This window comes from Oncorhynchus clarkii, chromosome 28, assembly GCF_045791955.1.
Source record: "Oncorhynchus clarkii lewisi isolate Uvic-CL-2024 chromosome 28, UVic_Ocla_1.0, whole genome shotgun sequence".
NCBI classification, from domain to species: Eukaryota; Metazoa; Chordata; class Actinopteri; order Salmoniformes; family Salmonidae; genus Oncorhynchus; species Oncorhynchus clarkii.
Window position 1 is genome coordinate 41,364,263 of NC_092174.1, and position 16,951 is coordinate 41,381,213.

Sequence of the window (16,951 nt, forward strand, 5' to 3'; positions counted from 1 at the left end):
CCTTGACCTATTCCACAGTTTGTTGTGTTACAGGGTGAATTATATCCCTTGACCTATTCCACAGTTTGTTGTGTTACAGGGTGAATTATATCCCTTGACCTATTCCACAGTTTGTTGTGTTACAGCCTGAATTATATCCCTTGACCTATTCCACAGTTTGTTGTGTTACAGGGTGAATTATATCCCTTGACCTATTCCACAGTTTGTTGTGTTACAGGGTGAATTATATCCCTTGACCTATTCCACAGTTTGTTGTGTTACAGCCTGAATTATATCCCTTGACCTATTCCACAGTTTGTTGTGTTACAGGGTGAATTATATCCCTTGACCTATTCCACAGTTTGTTGTGTTACAGGGTGAATTATATCCCTTGACCTATTCCACAGTTTGTTGTGTTACAGCCTGAATTATATCCCTTGACCTATTCCACAGTTTGTTGTGTTACAGGGTGAATTATATCCCTTGACCTATTCCACAGTTTGTTGTGTTACAGCCTGAATTATATCCCTTGACCTATTCCACAGTTTGTTGTGTTACAGCCTGAATTATATCCCTTGACCTATTCCACAGTTTGTTGTGTTACAGCCTGAATTATATCCCTTGACCTATTCCACAGTTTGTTGTGTTACAGCCTGAATTATATCCCTTGACCTATTCCACAGTTTGTTGTGTTACAGCCTGAATTATATCCCTTGACCTATTCCACAGTTTGTTGTGTTACAGGGTGAATTATATCCCTTGACCTATTCCACAGTTTGTTGTGTTACAGCCTGAATTATATCCCTTGACCTATTCCACAGTTTGTTGTGTTACAGGGTGAATTCAAAATGGATTCAAAAATATTTTAAAAAAAATCACCCATCTACACACAATATGGTCTTTGTGATTGAATCTGTGTTTGAAATGCATTGCTTGAATGAAGGACCTGACAGATATTTATAAGTGTGGGGTACAGAGATGAGGGACCTGACAGATATTTATAAGTGTGGGGTACAGAGATGAGGTAGCCATTCCAAAATCATGTTAAACAATATTATTGCACAAGGAGTAAGTCCATGCAACTTATTATGTGACTTGTCAAGCACATATTTACACCCGAACTTATTTAAGCTTGCCGTAACAAAGGGGTGTGAATACTTATTGACTCAAGACATTTCAGCTTTTTATTTGTTATTAATTTGTAAACAATAAAAAATAAAAAAACATAATTACACTTTTGACATTATGGGGTATTTTGTGTAGGCAGTGAAAAATCTCAGTTCGATTCATGTTAAATTCAGACTGTAACACAACACAATGTGGAGAAAGTTAAGGTGTGAATACATTCCGAAGGCCCTGTATGTCAATGTAGTACTACTACCCAACATCTCTGTTCATGCTAATCACTAATCACTTACATTCATTGTAATAACTGTGTATTTACAGTACTGTTTTATAATTTATCAATTTGAGGTTGAGAGGTTGAACCCAATGACATGAAATCAAACATTATAAATCGTCTCAATAGAATTAAACAGAAAACAAACTCAGTGTTACTAATGAACTGCCTCCTCCTTGTTATGATCTTTTATGAAATGTTTTAGTATTCAAACAGAATGTGAAAATACTGAGGTGTGCCAATGCAGCCACACTGTATGTAGGTTAGTTGCCTCTGCCAAGAGACCCAGCCTTTTATGGAGTAGGTTGTAGTGCACTCGCTCAATAAACACATGGTTACTGGTTCAAACCCTGCTCTGATCGTTTCCTCATAAATCGCTATGCTCCTCTACCTGGGGAAGTCTTCGTCCTGCCACTCATCCTTGACCTCCATGCTGTCCATGCGTGCCGTGACCTCTGACATGACCTCTGCCGTTCCCATCCTCCAATCAGGGAGCAGGACCAGCCTGGGCCCTAGGGTCACTTTCAGAGAGAGATTATAAACAACATGTTCACTCAAACATTCTTCGAGTCACTGTCAGAGAGACAGAGAGACACAATTGCTCCTAACCAAGGTGCTAACTGAGTAACTGTCAGTCAGACACACAGAGATAGAAATTATAACCAACGTGTTCACTCGGGCCTGGAGTCACTGTCCGAGAGAAGCTCTGACGAAGGCTGTGAGGCCAACGCGTAAGCTTAATAAGTGATATTGGCAAGGCTGGTAACTTAATAAACACAAGTGATATTGGCAAGGCTGGTAAACTTAATAAACACAAGTGATATTGGCAAGGCTGGTAACTTAATAAACACAAGTGATATTGGCAAGGCTGGTAACTTAATAAACACAAGTGATGTTGGCAAGGCTGGTAAGCACAGTATAGAAGTTGTAACTTTTTTCCAAGACACACAGAGAGAGAGAGAGAATAAATAAACAATGTGGTGGCAATGGGTTCAAAGAGAAACTAAAAACAAGTCATTTCCTAACTCTAGTCTAGGGAGTTAGTGCACATCTCTCCACTAAGTAGGACTGCACAGGAAGGCCCGGGACGAGAGCTAGTCATTTCCATACCCTGCGGGAAGATGACAAACACATATAAAACATCTAAGGATGATATAAAATATGATACAAATAATCAGAGACTAAAAAACAGAATCAACTCATGATGTGACCCTTCACATTGTACTTAGTGCAAGGATATTACAATGATTATGTCCTCTTCGAATGGAACAACTCACAGGTCCTTCTGGACAAAACAAACTGTCCTTGTCATTGAACAGAGTTCGGTACCAGAGACACTACATAGTGCACTACTTTTGACCAGAGCTCTATGGGCCCTGGTAAAAACAAGTGCACTGGGAAGGGAATCACATAATTTGGGTTGTGTAAGAGGGGTTACCCCCTCTTACACAGCTTCAGTCTACCTTTATTTAATAGATCATGTAATCAAATCACAATAAGCTGTGGTTCAATCTTCCTTCAGTACAGTACAACATAGTCTATTTACTGACAGGGTGCACAGTGATGTAATGTTGGTGAATCGTGCCCTGTGCTCAGCTGAGTCATGTGTGGACAGAACATCAGGTCTGTGACATAATGTTTCAGGGAGGAGACGCCATATAAATACATTTAGAACAGTACTATACTGTACATATTGCCAATGGAATCAATCTATACTGTACATATTGCCAATGGAATCAATCTATACTGTACATATTGCCAATGGAATTAATCTATACTGTACATATTGCCTATGGAATCAATCTATACTGTACATATTGCCAATGGAATCAATCTATACTGTACATATTGCCAATGGAATCAATCTATACTGTACATATTGCCAATGGAATTAATCTATACTGTACATATTGCCAATGGAATCAATCTATACTGTACATATTGCCAATGGAATTAATCTATACTGTACATATTGCCTATGGAATCAATCTATACTGTACAGTTTGAGATGTAGCTGAGATGTCTCAGTGCATAATATTTGTCTACAGATATGGGTTTGTCCCAAACGCCACCCTATTCCCTATATAGTGCACTACCTTTGACCAGAGCTCTAAGGCACTGCATCTCAGTGCAAGAGGCGTTACTACAGTCCCTGGTTCGAATCCAGGCTGTATCACATCCGGCCGTGATTGGGAGTCCCGTAGGGCGGTGCACAATTGGCCCAGCGTTGTCCAGGTTTGGCAAAGAGTAGACCGTCATTGTAAATAAGAATTTATTCTTAACTGACTTGCCTAGTTAAATAAAGGTTGCATTTGAAAAAAATATATATAAATAAATATGGGCCCTGTGTCATGGTTGTCGTAAGAACTGGACCAAGGCGCAGCATACTTAGAAAACCTCTCTGGGATATGTGGGACGGTAGCGACCCACTTGGCCAAAAGCCAGAGAAAATGCAGAGCGCCAAATACAAATAAATTCCTAGAAAAATCAAACTTTCATTAAATCACACATGCAAGATAGCAAATTACAGCTACATGTGTTGTGAATCCAGCTAACATGTCAGATTTCAAAAACTCTTTTCGGCGAAAGCAAACGATGCTATTATCTGAGGATAGCACCTCCATAAACAAAAGAGAGAAGACATTTCAACCCTGCAGGCGCGACACAAAATGCAGAAATAAAAATATAAATCATGCCTTACCTTTGACGAGCTTCTTTTGTTGGCACTCCAATATGTCCCATAAACATCACAAATGGTCCTTTTGTTCGATTAATATTGTCCATATATATATCCAAAATATCAATTTATTTGGCGTGATTGATCCAGAAAAACACTGGTTCCAACTTGCGCAACTTGACTACAAAATATCTCAAAAGTTACCTGTAAACTTTGCCAAAACATTTCAAACTACTTTTGTAATACAACTTTAGGTATTTTTTAAAGTAAATAATCGATAAAATTGAAGATGGGAGGATCTGTGTTCAATACAGGAAGACAACAAACTCAAGCATGCTTTCTGGTTATGCGCCTCTATCTAACAGTACACATGAAGTGACCCTCATTCAAGATGGCCGTACTTCTTCATTACACAAAGGAATAACCTCAACCAATTTCTAACGACTGGTGACATGCAGTGGAAGCAAGTCCCTTAGAAATCTGGATTCCCAATGAAAACCCATTGAAAAGAGAGTGACCTCAAAAAAACACATCTGAATGGTTTGTTCTTGGGGTTTCGCCTGCTACATAAGTTCTGTTATACTCACAGACATGATTCAAACCGTTTTAGAAACTTCAGAGTGTTTTCTATCCAAATCTACTAATACTATGCATATCTTATCTTCTGGGGATGAGTAGCAGGCAGTTGAATTTGGGCATGCTTTTCATCCAAAATTCCAAATGCTGCCCCCTATCCTAGAGAAGCTTAGAGTTCCACATCTTTATTATCAAGTGAAACTTCAGCAAAACAAAACAATAAACGAACAACGAAACGTGACTACGTGGTGCACAAGCACAAACACAAAATAATATCCCACAAACACAGGTGGGAAAAATAGCTACTTCAATATGATCCCCAATTAGAGGCAACGATTACCAGCTGCCTCTAATTGGGAACCAAACCAGAACACCAACATAGAAATGTTAAACGAGAACACCCCCTCGTCACACCCTGACCAACTTCACCATAGAGAAACAAGAGCTCTCTATGGTCAGGGCGTGACAGTACCCCCACCCCAAAGGTGCGGACTCCGGCCGCAAAACCTGAAACGAAATGGGAGGGTTAGGGGGGGTGGCTAGTGTCGGTGGCGGCTCCAGTGCGGGTCGCATCCCCCCCAGACCTCGGATCCGACCATGGCGCCGGGTTGAACGACGTACCTGGACTGGGCATCGGTGCCGAGGAAGGCTCCTGCCCTGGAGTGGGACTGGACGCTGTGTCTGGACTGGGCAAAGGCGCAGAGGGGGGCTCCTGCCCTGGAGCAGGACTGGACACCGTGCCTGGACTGGATATCGGCGCAGAGGAAGGCTCCGGCCTTGGAGCTGGACTGGACTCCGTGCCTGGACTGGATATCGGCGCAGAGGAAGGCTCCGGCCTTGGAGCAGGACTGGACACCGTGCCTGGACTGGATATCGGCGCAGAGGAAGGCTCCGGCCTTGGAGCTGGACTGGACTCCATGCCTGGAAGCTCCGGACCGTTGACCGTCGCTGGAGGTTCCGGACCGTTGATCGTCACAGGAGGTTCCGGACCGTTGACCGTCGCTGGAGGTTCCAGACCGTTGACCGTCGCTGGAGGTTCCGGACCGTTGACCGTCACAGGAGGTTCCGGACTGTTGACCGTCGCTGGAGGTTCCGGACCGTTGACCATCGCTGGAGGTTCCGGACCGTTGACCGTCGCAGTAGGTTCCGGACCGTTGACCGTCACAGGAGGTTCCGGACCGTGGACCATCACAGGAGGTTCCGGACTGTGGACCGTCGCAGGTGGTTCCGGACTGTGGACCCTCGTTGGAAGCTCTGGACTGGGAAACGTCGCCGGAAGCTCTGGACTGGGAATGCGCACTGGAGGCCTAGTGCATGGAGCCGGTACAGGTGGCACCGGACTGGTGACACGCACCTCAGGGCGAGTGCGAGGAGCAGGCACAGGACGTACCGGACTGGGGACACAAACTTCAGAGCGAGTGCGAGGAGCAGGCACAGGACGTATCAGACTGGGGAGGCCAGATGTGCGGAGCCAACACAGGTTTCCCCAGACTGCTAACAGGATCTTCTGGTCGAATGTTTGAGCAGAACACACTTGCACAACATCTCTCTCATCTCTCTCTCTCCCAACTTCTCCATTGCCTCCCTGACAGTCTCTGGCTCTTCCCGCGGCTCAGCCGCCAGCTTCATGTGCCCCCCTAAAAGATCTTGGGGTTTCTGTGGCCGTTGTCTGACGACACGCTCCTCCAGAGTTTGCCATTCGGGCTCTGGCACTCTCCTCGGCTCGACCGGCCACCCCTTGTGCCCCCTCCCAACCCCCAAAATCTTGTGTTTGTCCTTGGGCTTTCTGCAGCCGGGAACCCTGGCATCATCGCTGTCCTCCATCCTTACCTTCCGTCTGCCGCCAAGGAAGGGTCTCGGATCCACCCATCACTTCTTCCCATGTCCAAAACTCCTTCACCTGGTGAACACGCTGCTTGGTCCTGGTTTGGTGGGATATTCTGTCACGGTGTATTGGAGGCGAAGTCAGGTGCAGGAGAGCAGAGTATAATGAACAGGCACATTTTTTATTATAGTTCCAACAACGAGAGCACTACATGAAACAAACACGCTCAAAAAACAGAACATAAAAGTAAAGCGCGTAAACGAACACCACATGAAAACAAAATAATATCCCACAAACACAGGTGGGAAAAATAGCTACTTAAATATGATCCCCAATTAGAGGCAACGATTACCAGCTGCCTCTAATTGAGAACCAAACCAAAACACCAACACACAACTAGAACACACCCTTGTCACGCCCTGACCTACTACACCATAGAGAAACAAGAGCTCTCTATGGTCAGGCCGTGACACCCTGGTCAAAAGTGGGGCACTACATCATACATTTGAGTCATTTAGCAGACGCTCTTATGCAGAGCGACTTACAGCAGTGAGTATATACATTTTTGTATTTGTTCGCACTGGTCACCCATGGGAATCAAACACACAACACTGGGGCTGTAAGTGCCATGCCCTACCAACACTGCCATTTGGGACACAGACAAGGCACTGATATGTTGTAGCCCTGATATAGAGCAGAGTCATGGAACTGATATGCTGTAGCCCTGTTACAGAGTAGAGACAAGGCACTGATATGTTGTAGCCCTGATATAGAGTAGAGGGAACCCATGTGTGAAATCAGCAAATGGGGTTCATCCGTAACCCTAATGGGGACTAAAATGACCAGTCTGCCTCCGGGCCACAAGGCCAGCACTGGACTGGACCTATGATGTCATCACAATCAATTAACGGATTAAATGTTTACACTTTGCAAGTTGTAGCCATCGTGGTATAACTGGATCTTTATGCACAATAATAAAATCTATGTGATGTGTCGTATGTCTGTCTGCATTCAACACAATGCTGGGAGTCCTTATTGTTGTGTCGTATGTCTGTCTGCATTCAACACAATGCTGGGAGTCCTTATTGTTGTGTCGTATGACTGACTGCATTCAACACAATGCTGGGAGTCCTTATTGTTGTGTCGTATGTCTGTCTGCATTCAACACAATGCTGGGAGTCCTTATTGTTGTGTCGTATGTCTGTCTGCATTCAACATAAAGCTGGGAGTCCTTATTGTTGTGTCGTATGTCTGTCTGCATTCAACACAATGCTGGGAGTCCTTATTGTTGTGTCGTATGTCTGTCTGCATTCAACACAATGCTGGGAGTCCTTATTGTTGTGTCGAATGTCTGTCTGCATTCAACACAATGCTGGGAGTCCTTATTGTTGTGTCATATGTCTGTCTGCATTCAACATAAAGCTGGGAGTCCTTATTGTTGTGTCATATGTCTGTCTGCATTCAACACAATGCTGGGAGTCCTTATTGTTGTGTCGTACAGTATGTCTGTCTGCATTCAACACAATGCTGGGAGTCCTTATTGTTGTGTCGTATGTCTGTCTGCATTCAACACAATGCTGGGAGTCCTTATTGTTGTGTCGTATGTCTGTCTGCATTCAACACAATGCTGGGAGTCCTTATTGTTGTGTCGTATGTCTGTCTGCATTCAACACAATGCTGGGAGTCCTTATTGTTGTGTCGTATGTCTGTCTGCATTCAACACAATGCTGGGAGTCCTTATTGTTGTGTCGTATGTCTGTCTGCATTCAACACAATGCTGGGAGTCCTTATTGTTGTGTCGTATGTCTGTCTGCATTCAACATAAAGCTGGGAGTCCTTATTGTTGTGTCGTATGTCTGTCTGCATTCAACACAATGCTGGGAGTCCTTATTGTTGTGTCGTATCTGTCTGCATTCAACACAATGCTGGGAGTCCTTATTGTTGTGTCGTATGTCTGTCTGCATTCAACACAATGCTGGGAGTCCTTATCGTTGTGTCGTACAGTATGTCTGTCTGCATTCAACACAATGCTGGGAGTCCTTATTGTTGTGTCGTATGTCTGTCTGCATTCAACACAATGCTGGGAGTCCTTATTGTTGTGTCATATGTCTGTCTGCATTCAACACAATGCTGGGAGTCCTTATTGTTGTGTCGTATGTCTGTCTGCATTCAACATAAAGCTGGGAGTCCTTATTGTTGTGTCGTACAGTATGTCTGTCTGCATTCAACACAATGCTGGGAGTCCTTATTGCTGTGTCGTACAGTATGTCTGTCTGCATTCAACATAAAGCTGGGAGTCCTTATTGTTGTGTCGTATATCTGTCTGCATTCAACACAATGCTGGGAGTCCTTATTGTTGTGTCGTACAGTATGTCTGTCTGCATTCAACATAAAGCTGGGAGTCCTTATTGTTGTGTCGTACAGTATGTCTGTCTGCATTCAACACAATGCTGGGAGTCCTTATTGTTGTGTCGTATGTCTGTCTGCATTCAACACAATGCTGGGAGTCCTTATTGTTGTGTCGTACAGTATGTCTGTCTGCATTCAACACAATGCTGGGAGTCCTTATTGTTGTGTCGTATGTCTGTCTGCATTCAACACAATGCTGGGAGTTCTTATTGTTGTGTCATATGTCTGTCTGCATTCAACACAATGCTGGGAGTCCTTATTGTTGTGTCGTATGTCTGTCTGCATTCAACACAATGCTGGGAGTCCTTATTGTTGTGTCGTATGTCTGACTGCATTCAACACAATGCTGGGAGTCCTTATTGTTGTGTCGTATGTCTGTCTGCATTCAACACAATGCTGGGAGTCCTTATTGTTGTGTCGTATGTCTGTCTGCATTCAACATAAAGCTGGGAGTCCTTATTGTTGTGTCGTATGTCTGTCTGCATTCAACACAATGCTGGGAGTCCTTATTGTTGTGTCGTATGTCTGTCTGCATTCAACACAATGCTGGGAGTCCTTATTGTTGTGTCGAATGTCTGTCTGCATTCAACACAATGCTGGGAGTCCTTATTGTTGTGTCATATGTCTGTCTGCATTCAACATAAAGCTGCGAGTCCTTATTGTTGTGTCATATGTCTGTCTGCATTCAACACAATGCTGGGAGTCCTTATTGTTGTGTCGTACAGTATGTCTGTCTGCATTCAACACAATGCTGGGAGTCCTTATTGTTGTGTCGTATGTCTGTCTGCATTCAACACAATGCTGGGAGTCCTTATTGTTGTGTCGTATGTCTGTCTGCATTCAACACAATGCTGGGAGTCCTTATTGTTGTGTCGTATGTCTGTCTGCATTCAACACAATGCTGGGAGTCCTTATTGTTGTGTCGTATGTCTGTCTGCATTCAACACAATGCTGGGAGTCCTTATTGTTGTGTCGTATGTCTGTCTGCATTCAACACAATGCTGGGAGTCCTTATTGTTGTGTCGTATGTCTGTCTGCATTCAACATAAAGCTGGGAGTCCTTATTGTTGTGTCGTATATCTGTCTGCATTCAACACAATGCTGGGAGTCCTTATTGTTGTGTCGTACAGTATGTCTGTCTGCATTCAACATAAAGCTGGGAGTCCTTATTGTTGTGTCGTACAGTATGTCTGTCTGCATTCAACACAATGCTGGGAGTCCTTATTGTTGTGTCGTATGTCTGTCTGCATTCAACACAATGCTGGGAGTCCTTATTGTTGTGTCGTACAGTATGTCTGTCTGCATTCAACACAATGCTGGGAGTCCTTATTGTTGTGTCGTATGTCTGTCTGCATTCAACACAATGCTGGGAGTTCTTATTGTTGTGTCATATGTCTGTCTGCATTCAACACAATGCTGGGAGTCCTTATTGTTGTGTCGTATGTCTGTCTGCATTCAACACAATGCTGGGAGTCCTTATTGTTGTGTCGTATGTCTGACTGCATTCAACACAATGCTGGGAGTCCTTATTGTTGTGTCGTATGTCTGTCTGCATTCAACACAATGCTGGGAGTCCTTATTGTTGTGTCGTATGTCTGTCTGCATTCAACATAAAGCTGGGAGTCCTTATTGTTGTGTCGTATGTCTGTCTGCATTCAACACAATGCTGGGAGTCCTTATTGTTGTGTCGTATGTCTGTCTGCATTCAACACAATGCTGGGAGTCCTTATTGTTGTGTCGAATGTCTGTCTGCATTCAACACAATGCTGGGAGTCCTTATTGTTGTGTCATATGTCTGTCTGCATTCAACATAAAGCTGCGAGTCCTTATTGTTGTGTCATATGTCTGTCTGCATTCAACACAATGCTGGGAGTCCTTATTGTTGTGTCGTACAGTATGTCTGTCTGCATTCAACACAATGCTGGGAGTCCTTATTGTTGTGTCGTATGTCTGTCTGCATTCAACACAATGCTGGGAGTCCTTATTGTTGTGTCGTATGTCTGTCTGCATTCAACACAATGCTGGGAGTCCTTATTGTTGTGTCGTATGTCTGTCTGCATTCAACACAATGCTGGGAGTCCTTATTGTTGTGTCGTATGTCTGTCTGCATTCAACACAATGCTGGGAGTCCTTATTGTTGTGTCGTATGTCTGTCTGCATTCAACACAATGCTGGGAGTCCTTATTGTTGTGTCGTATGTCTGTCTGCATTCAACATAAAGCTGGGAGTCCTTATTGTTGTGTCGTATGTCTGTCTGCATTCAACACAATGCTGGGAGTCCTTATTGTTGTGTCGTATCTGTCTGCATTCAACACAATGCTGGGAGTCCTTATTGTTGTGTCGTATGTCTGTCTGAAATCAACACAATGCTGGGAGTCCTTATCGTTGTGTCGTACAGTATGTCTGTCTGCATTCAACACAATGCTGGGAGTCCTTATTGTTGTGTCGTATGTCTGTCTGCATTCAACACAATGCTGGGAGTCCTTATTGTTGTGTCATATGTCTGTCTGCATTCAACACAATGCTGGGAGTCCTTATTGTTGTGTCGTATGTCTGTCTGCATTCAACATAAATCTGGGAGTCCTTATTGTTGTGTCGTACAGTATGTCTGTCTGCATTCAACACAATGCTGGGAGTCCTTATTGTTGTGTCGTACAGTATGTCTGTCTGCATTCAACATAAAGCTGGGAGTCCTTATTGTTGTGTCGTATATCTGTCTGCATTCAACACAATGCTGGGAGTCCTTATTGTTGTGTCGTACAGTATGTCTGTCTGCATTCAACATAAAGCTGGGAGTCCTTATTGTTGTGTCGTACAGTATGTCTCTCTGCATTCAACACAATGCTGGGAGTCCTTATTGTTGTGTCGTATGTCTGTCTGCATTCAACACAATGCTGGGAGTCCTTATTGTTGTGTCGTATGTCTGTCTGCATTCAACACAATGCTGGGAGTCCTTATTGTTGTGTCGTATGTCTGTCTGCATTCAACACAATGCTGGGAGTCCTTATTGTTGTGTCGTATGTCTGTCTGCATTCAACACAATGCTGGGAGTCCTTATTGTTGTGTCGTACAGTATGTCTGTCTGCATTCAACACAATGCTGGGAGTCCTTATTGTTGTGTCGTATGTCTGTCTGCATTCAACACAATGCTGGGAGTTCTTATTGTTGTGTCATATGTCTGTCTGCATTCAACACAATGCTGGGAGTCCTTATTGTTGTGTCGTAAGTCTGTCTGCATTCAACACAATGCTGGGAGTCCTTATTGTTGTGTCGTATGTCTGTCTGCATTCAACACAATGCTGGGAGTCCTTATTGTTGTGTCGTACAGTATGTCTGTCTGCATTCAACATAAAGCTGGGAGTCCTTATTGTTGTGTCGTATGTCTGTCTGCATTCAACACAATGCTGGGAGTCCTTATTGTTGTGTCGTACAGTATGTCTGTCTGCATTCAACATAAAGCTGGGAGTCCTTATTGTTGTGTCGTATGTCTGTCTGCATTCAACATAAAGCTGGGAGTCCTTATTGTTGTGTCGTATGTCTGTCTGCATTCAACATAATGCTGCGAGTCCTTATTGTTGTGTCGTATGTCTGTCTGCATTCAACACAATGCTGGGAGTCCTTATTGTTGTGTCGTATGTCTGTCTGCATTCAACATAAAGCTGGGAGTCCTTATTGTTGTGTCGTATGTCTGTCTGCATTCAACATAAAGCTGGGAGTCCTTATTGTTGTGTCGTATGTCTGTCTGCATTCAACATAATGCTGCGAGTCCTTATTGTTGTGTCGTATATCTGTCTGCATTCAACACAATGCTGGGAGTCCTTATTGTTGTGTCGTACAGTATGTCTGTCTGCATTCAACATAAAGCTGGGAGTCCTTATTGTTGTGTCGTACAGTATGTCTGTCTGCATTCAACACAATGCTGGGAGTCCTTATTGTTGTGTCGTATGTCTGTCTGCATTCAACACAATGCTGGGAGTCCTTATTGTTGTGTCGTATGTCTGTCTGCATTCAACACAATGCTGGGAGTCCTTATTGTTGTGTCGTATGTCTGTCTGCATTCAACACAATGCTGGGAGTCCTTATTGTTGTGTCGTATGTCTGTCTGCATTCAACACAATGCTGGGAGTCCTTATTGTTGTGTCGTACAGTATGTCTGTCTGCATTCAACACAATGCTGGGAGTCCTTATTGTTGTGTCGTACAGTATGTCTGTCTGCATTCAACATAAAGCTGGGAGTCCTTATTGTTGTGTCGTATGTCTGTCTGCATTCAACATAAAGCTGGGAGTCCTTATTGTTGTGTCGTATGTCTGTCTGCATTCAACATAATGCTGCGAGTCCTTATTGTTGTGTCGTATGTCTGTCTGCATTCAACACAATGCTGGGAGTCCTTATTGTTGTGTCGTATGTCTGTCTGCATTCAACATAAAGCTGGGAGTCCTTATTGTTGTGTCGTATGTCTGTCTGCATTCAACATAAAGCTGGGAGTCCTTATTGTTGTGTCGTATGTCTGTCTGCATTCAACATAATGCTGCGAGTCCTTATTGTTGTGTCGTATGTCTGTCTGCATTCAACACAATGCTGGGAGTTCTTATTGTTGTGTCATATGTCTGTCTGCATTCAACACAATGCTGGGAGTCCTTATTGTTGTGTCGTAAGTCTGTCTGCATTCAACACAATGCTGGGAGTCCTTATTGTTGTGTCGTATGTCTGTCTGCATTCAACACAATGCTGGGAGTCCTTATTGTTGTGTCGTACAGTATGTCTGTCTGCATTCAACATAAAGCTGGGAGTCCTTATTGTTGTGTCGTATGTCTGTCTGCATTCAACACAATGCTGGGAGTCCTTATTGTTGTGTCATATGTCTGTCTGCATTCAACACAATGCTGGGAGTCCTTATTGTTGTGTCGTACAGTATGTCTGTCTGCATTCAACATAAAGCTGGGAGTCCTTATTGTTGTGTCGTATGTCTGTCTGCATTCAACATAATGCTGGGAGTCCTTATCGTTGTGTCGTACAGTATGTCTGTCTGCATTCAACACAATGCTGGGAGTCCTTATTGTTGTGTCGTATGTCTGTCTGCATTCAACATAAAGCTGGGAGTCCTTATTGTTGTGTCGTATGTCTGTCTGCATTCAACATAATGCTGGGAGTCCTTATCGTTGTGTCGTACAGTATGTCTGTCTGCATTCAACACAATGCTGGGAGTCCTTATTGTTGTGTCGTATGTCTGTCTGCATTCAACACAATGCTGGGAGTCCTTATTGTTGTGTCGTATGTCGTCTGCATTCAACACAATGCTGGGAGTCCTTATTGTTGTCTGTTGATTTGATCGTTACGTTGTTAAAGTAATAGGCTGTCACCTCTAATATAGTAGAATAAAAAACATGAGCTGGCGACACGCCCAGAAAAATTATTTTGTGTGGAGTTTCTGACTAACGGCTAATAAACTATAAAACTATAAAAAATAAAGAGAGTCACACACTCCACCTCCAATATAAACAACTGTTTTCCCCAATGATCCTGTAGCAGCATAGAGGGGGTTGGTGGCAATGCAGTGCACTTCTGAACATATTAGTTGAAACTACAGCAGGAGATTACTGTGTGTGCACTCTGTGCTCTCTGTTCTGTCTGTTCTATCGGTTCTGTCCGTCTGTTCTGTTCTGTCTGCAGTGATGTCATTGGCTCAGCGGCCCAACCGTAGCAGCAGTTCATATGGCCTGCAGACATTAACACTACAGAGTCAGAGGTATGACCTGTTGACATTAACATGTCAACTGCTACAGGAGTTACATCTAGTCAAAGTCCCAAACGACACCCTATTCCCTATTTAGTGCACTGCTTTTGACCAGGGCCCATTGGAGACGCACGCTTAGTTCCAGATTGTTCAGAATAATTCTACAGCTCTCTCACACTCCACCCACGTGTCACTTATCCTACTGTCTGATTAGATACACTCACCCATCACACAGCTTTTTGTATGGGCATGGGACCATGTGCCTGCCCCATAGCTAAAGAGGAAAAAAGTCAGGACATTTAAATGATGCATTGCATACACTCTCAATAGAGGCATTGATAATATGATCAGACTGTACTGAACAACCAGACTGTAGGGGTGTATGCTGCTACATCTACGCAGACACTCAATAGGTACATTGATGATAGTATTAGAATGTGCAATCAACAGGGTATGTAGGGAATAGGGAATAGGGAATAGGGAATAGGGAATAGGGTGCCATTTGGGATGCTGACTGCGTCATACTCCATGTCAGCGATCCTAACTCTGGTTGATGAATAGAAAAATACATTGTCTCTGCAATTTGAACCAGATTAGCTGAGTGTAACGATGCATGAAAGGTCATCTGATTGATATAGAATGGGCTCAGGACTAGAATCATTGGTCCAGAGTACGTCATCATCATCATCATCATCATCATCATCATTATATCATCGTCGTCATCCTTATCCTCATCATCCTCATCCTCATCATCCTCATCACACAGAACAGTCCTAGAACTGAACATTCTGAACACTCTAAGGAAGGATGTCACTAACTGAGGTATAAAAAAAAAGCAGTAATGACAGTATATTGTCATTGGCCTCATATACAGTAGTCGAAACATAGTCGAAACATAGTTGAAACATAGTTGAAACATAGCCTGTGCTCTTGCCAACTCCATTGCTGTCATTGTCAAATCAAACCTTGACATGACAATGAGTGGCAGGGTGTTAGCATGATAATACAAACAGATTGGCACTCAGGCTAGCAGAACACAGTAGAGTATAGAACACTCACATTCAACAGGAAGTTCTCTGTCTCCTATAGCTGACTCTGAATGTCTCTGTTGTTTTTCTTCTGTAAGGCAGTCTTCCTCTTCCTCCTCCCTGTAGTCAGGGAAGCCCAGGACAATCCACAGGTAATGCTAGGCGATGAGACCAGGTGAGGTCAGGTGTAGCATGCTATGTGTGCCAACCAGGGGCTCTGGTCCAGGCTCCAGCCCTGGGTGACACCGCTTCAACCCTGTTCGCTTCAGCTCCAGTTTGGGACTGCTGCAGGCAGAGAATGGCTCCCTGTGGACCAGATGTGGTGCTCCCTGGTGAGAGTGGGTGGGTAAGAACTACAGTCTATGGTAGAAACATACACCTCTGTTCTGTTCATCAGAGCTCCCTACTCCTAAAGCAACAGTTTCTCATCTTGTCCAGTTGTGGTGGGAATAAACATTACTCTCCATGTAACCCAGGTTGTGTTGTGATGATCCATCTGTGGCCCTTCATTCATAGCTGGATCTCCTCTCCATCTTCTTCAGAGTTCACATACGCTAGAACACACACACCCCGTCCTCAGCTGTAACGCCCAGGCAGGCTGTCTAATCTCGCTGTGATGACATCATGGCTGTGGACGCTGTGTGAAAATGTCATCTCACCTGCCTGATTCCCACATATTCTTCTTCTCTCTCTCTTCTTCGTCTTTTGTCTGTGTGAATCTGATCGACTGGAGTTATAATACACAGCCTGTGGTAGTATGATCTGGTTGGTTTTGTCTTCTATGAGCATTTATTCCTGCCTACGTCCCTAGTTTTTCATATACGTTTATCCCTCACAAGCTGTTAAAGATGGAGGATTCTTTATCCACACTCTTCCGTGGCAACAGCATCTCTCTCTCTCTCTCTCTCTCTCTCTCTCTCTGCCCTCCTCTTTCAGCTGCTCTCTCTCACTTTTTAATAAAGTCCTCCTCCACATAATTCCGCTCCCCGCTCTCTCTCATTCTGCCTGTGCCACTGATGCTAGCATTTGTCCTCAACTCTCCCTCCTCCCCCTCTACTCTCCCTACTCCCCCTCCTCCCCTCTACTCTCCCTCCTCCCTCTCTTCCCCTCTACTCTCCCTCCTCCCCCTCTACTCTCCCTCCTCCCCCTCTACTCTCCCTCCTCCCCCTCTTGTCTCCCTCCTCCCCCTCCTCCCCTCTACTCTCCCTCCTCCCTCTCTTCCGCTTTACTCTCCCTCCTACCCCTCTACTCTCCCTCCTCCCCCTCTACTCTACCCCTTCCCCCTCCACCCTCTCTCCTCCCCCTCCTCTTTCTCTCAGTACA

At 44.2% G+C, this 16,951-nt stretch overlaps 1 protein-coding gene across 3 annotated transcripts in view; it reads right to left on the reverse strand.

Annotated features, from left to right (window-relative positions):
* Positions 1-16,535, reverse strand: part of LOC139386516 (caytaxin-like) — a 40,196-nt gene extending 23,661 nt beyond the window's left edge. For 2 of the 3 annotated variants that reach the window (XR_011629061.1, XM_071132106.1), the window contains exons 1-2: positions 15,660-16,500; positions 1,770-1,899 (exon numbers count right to left, since the gene is read on the reverse strand). Coding sequence is in view for 2 of the 3 variants with exons in the window: in XM_071132106.1 (XP_070988207.1) it covers positions 1,770-1,858 (89 nt within the window). In the remaining variant the exon portion in view is untranslated. Of the gene's footprint in view, positions 1-1,769; positions 1,900-15,659 lie in introns of all 3 variants that reach the window. The other variant, XM_071132105.1, reaches the window with a different exon arrangement.
* Between the last annotated feature and the right edge of the window lie 416 nt (positions 16,536-16,951).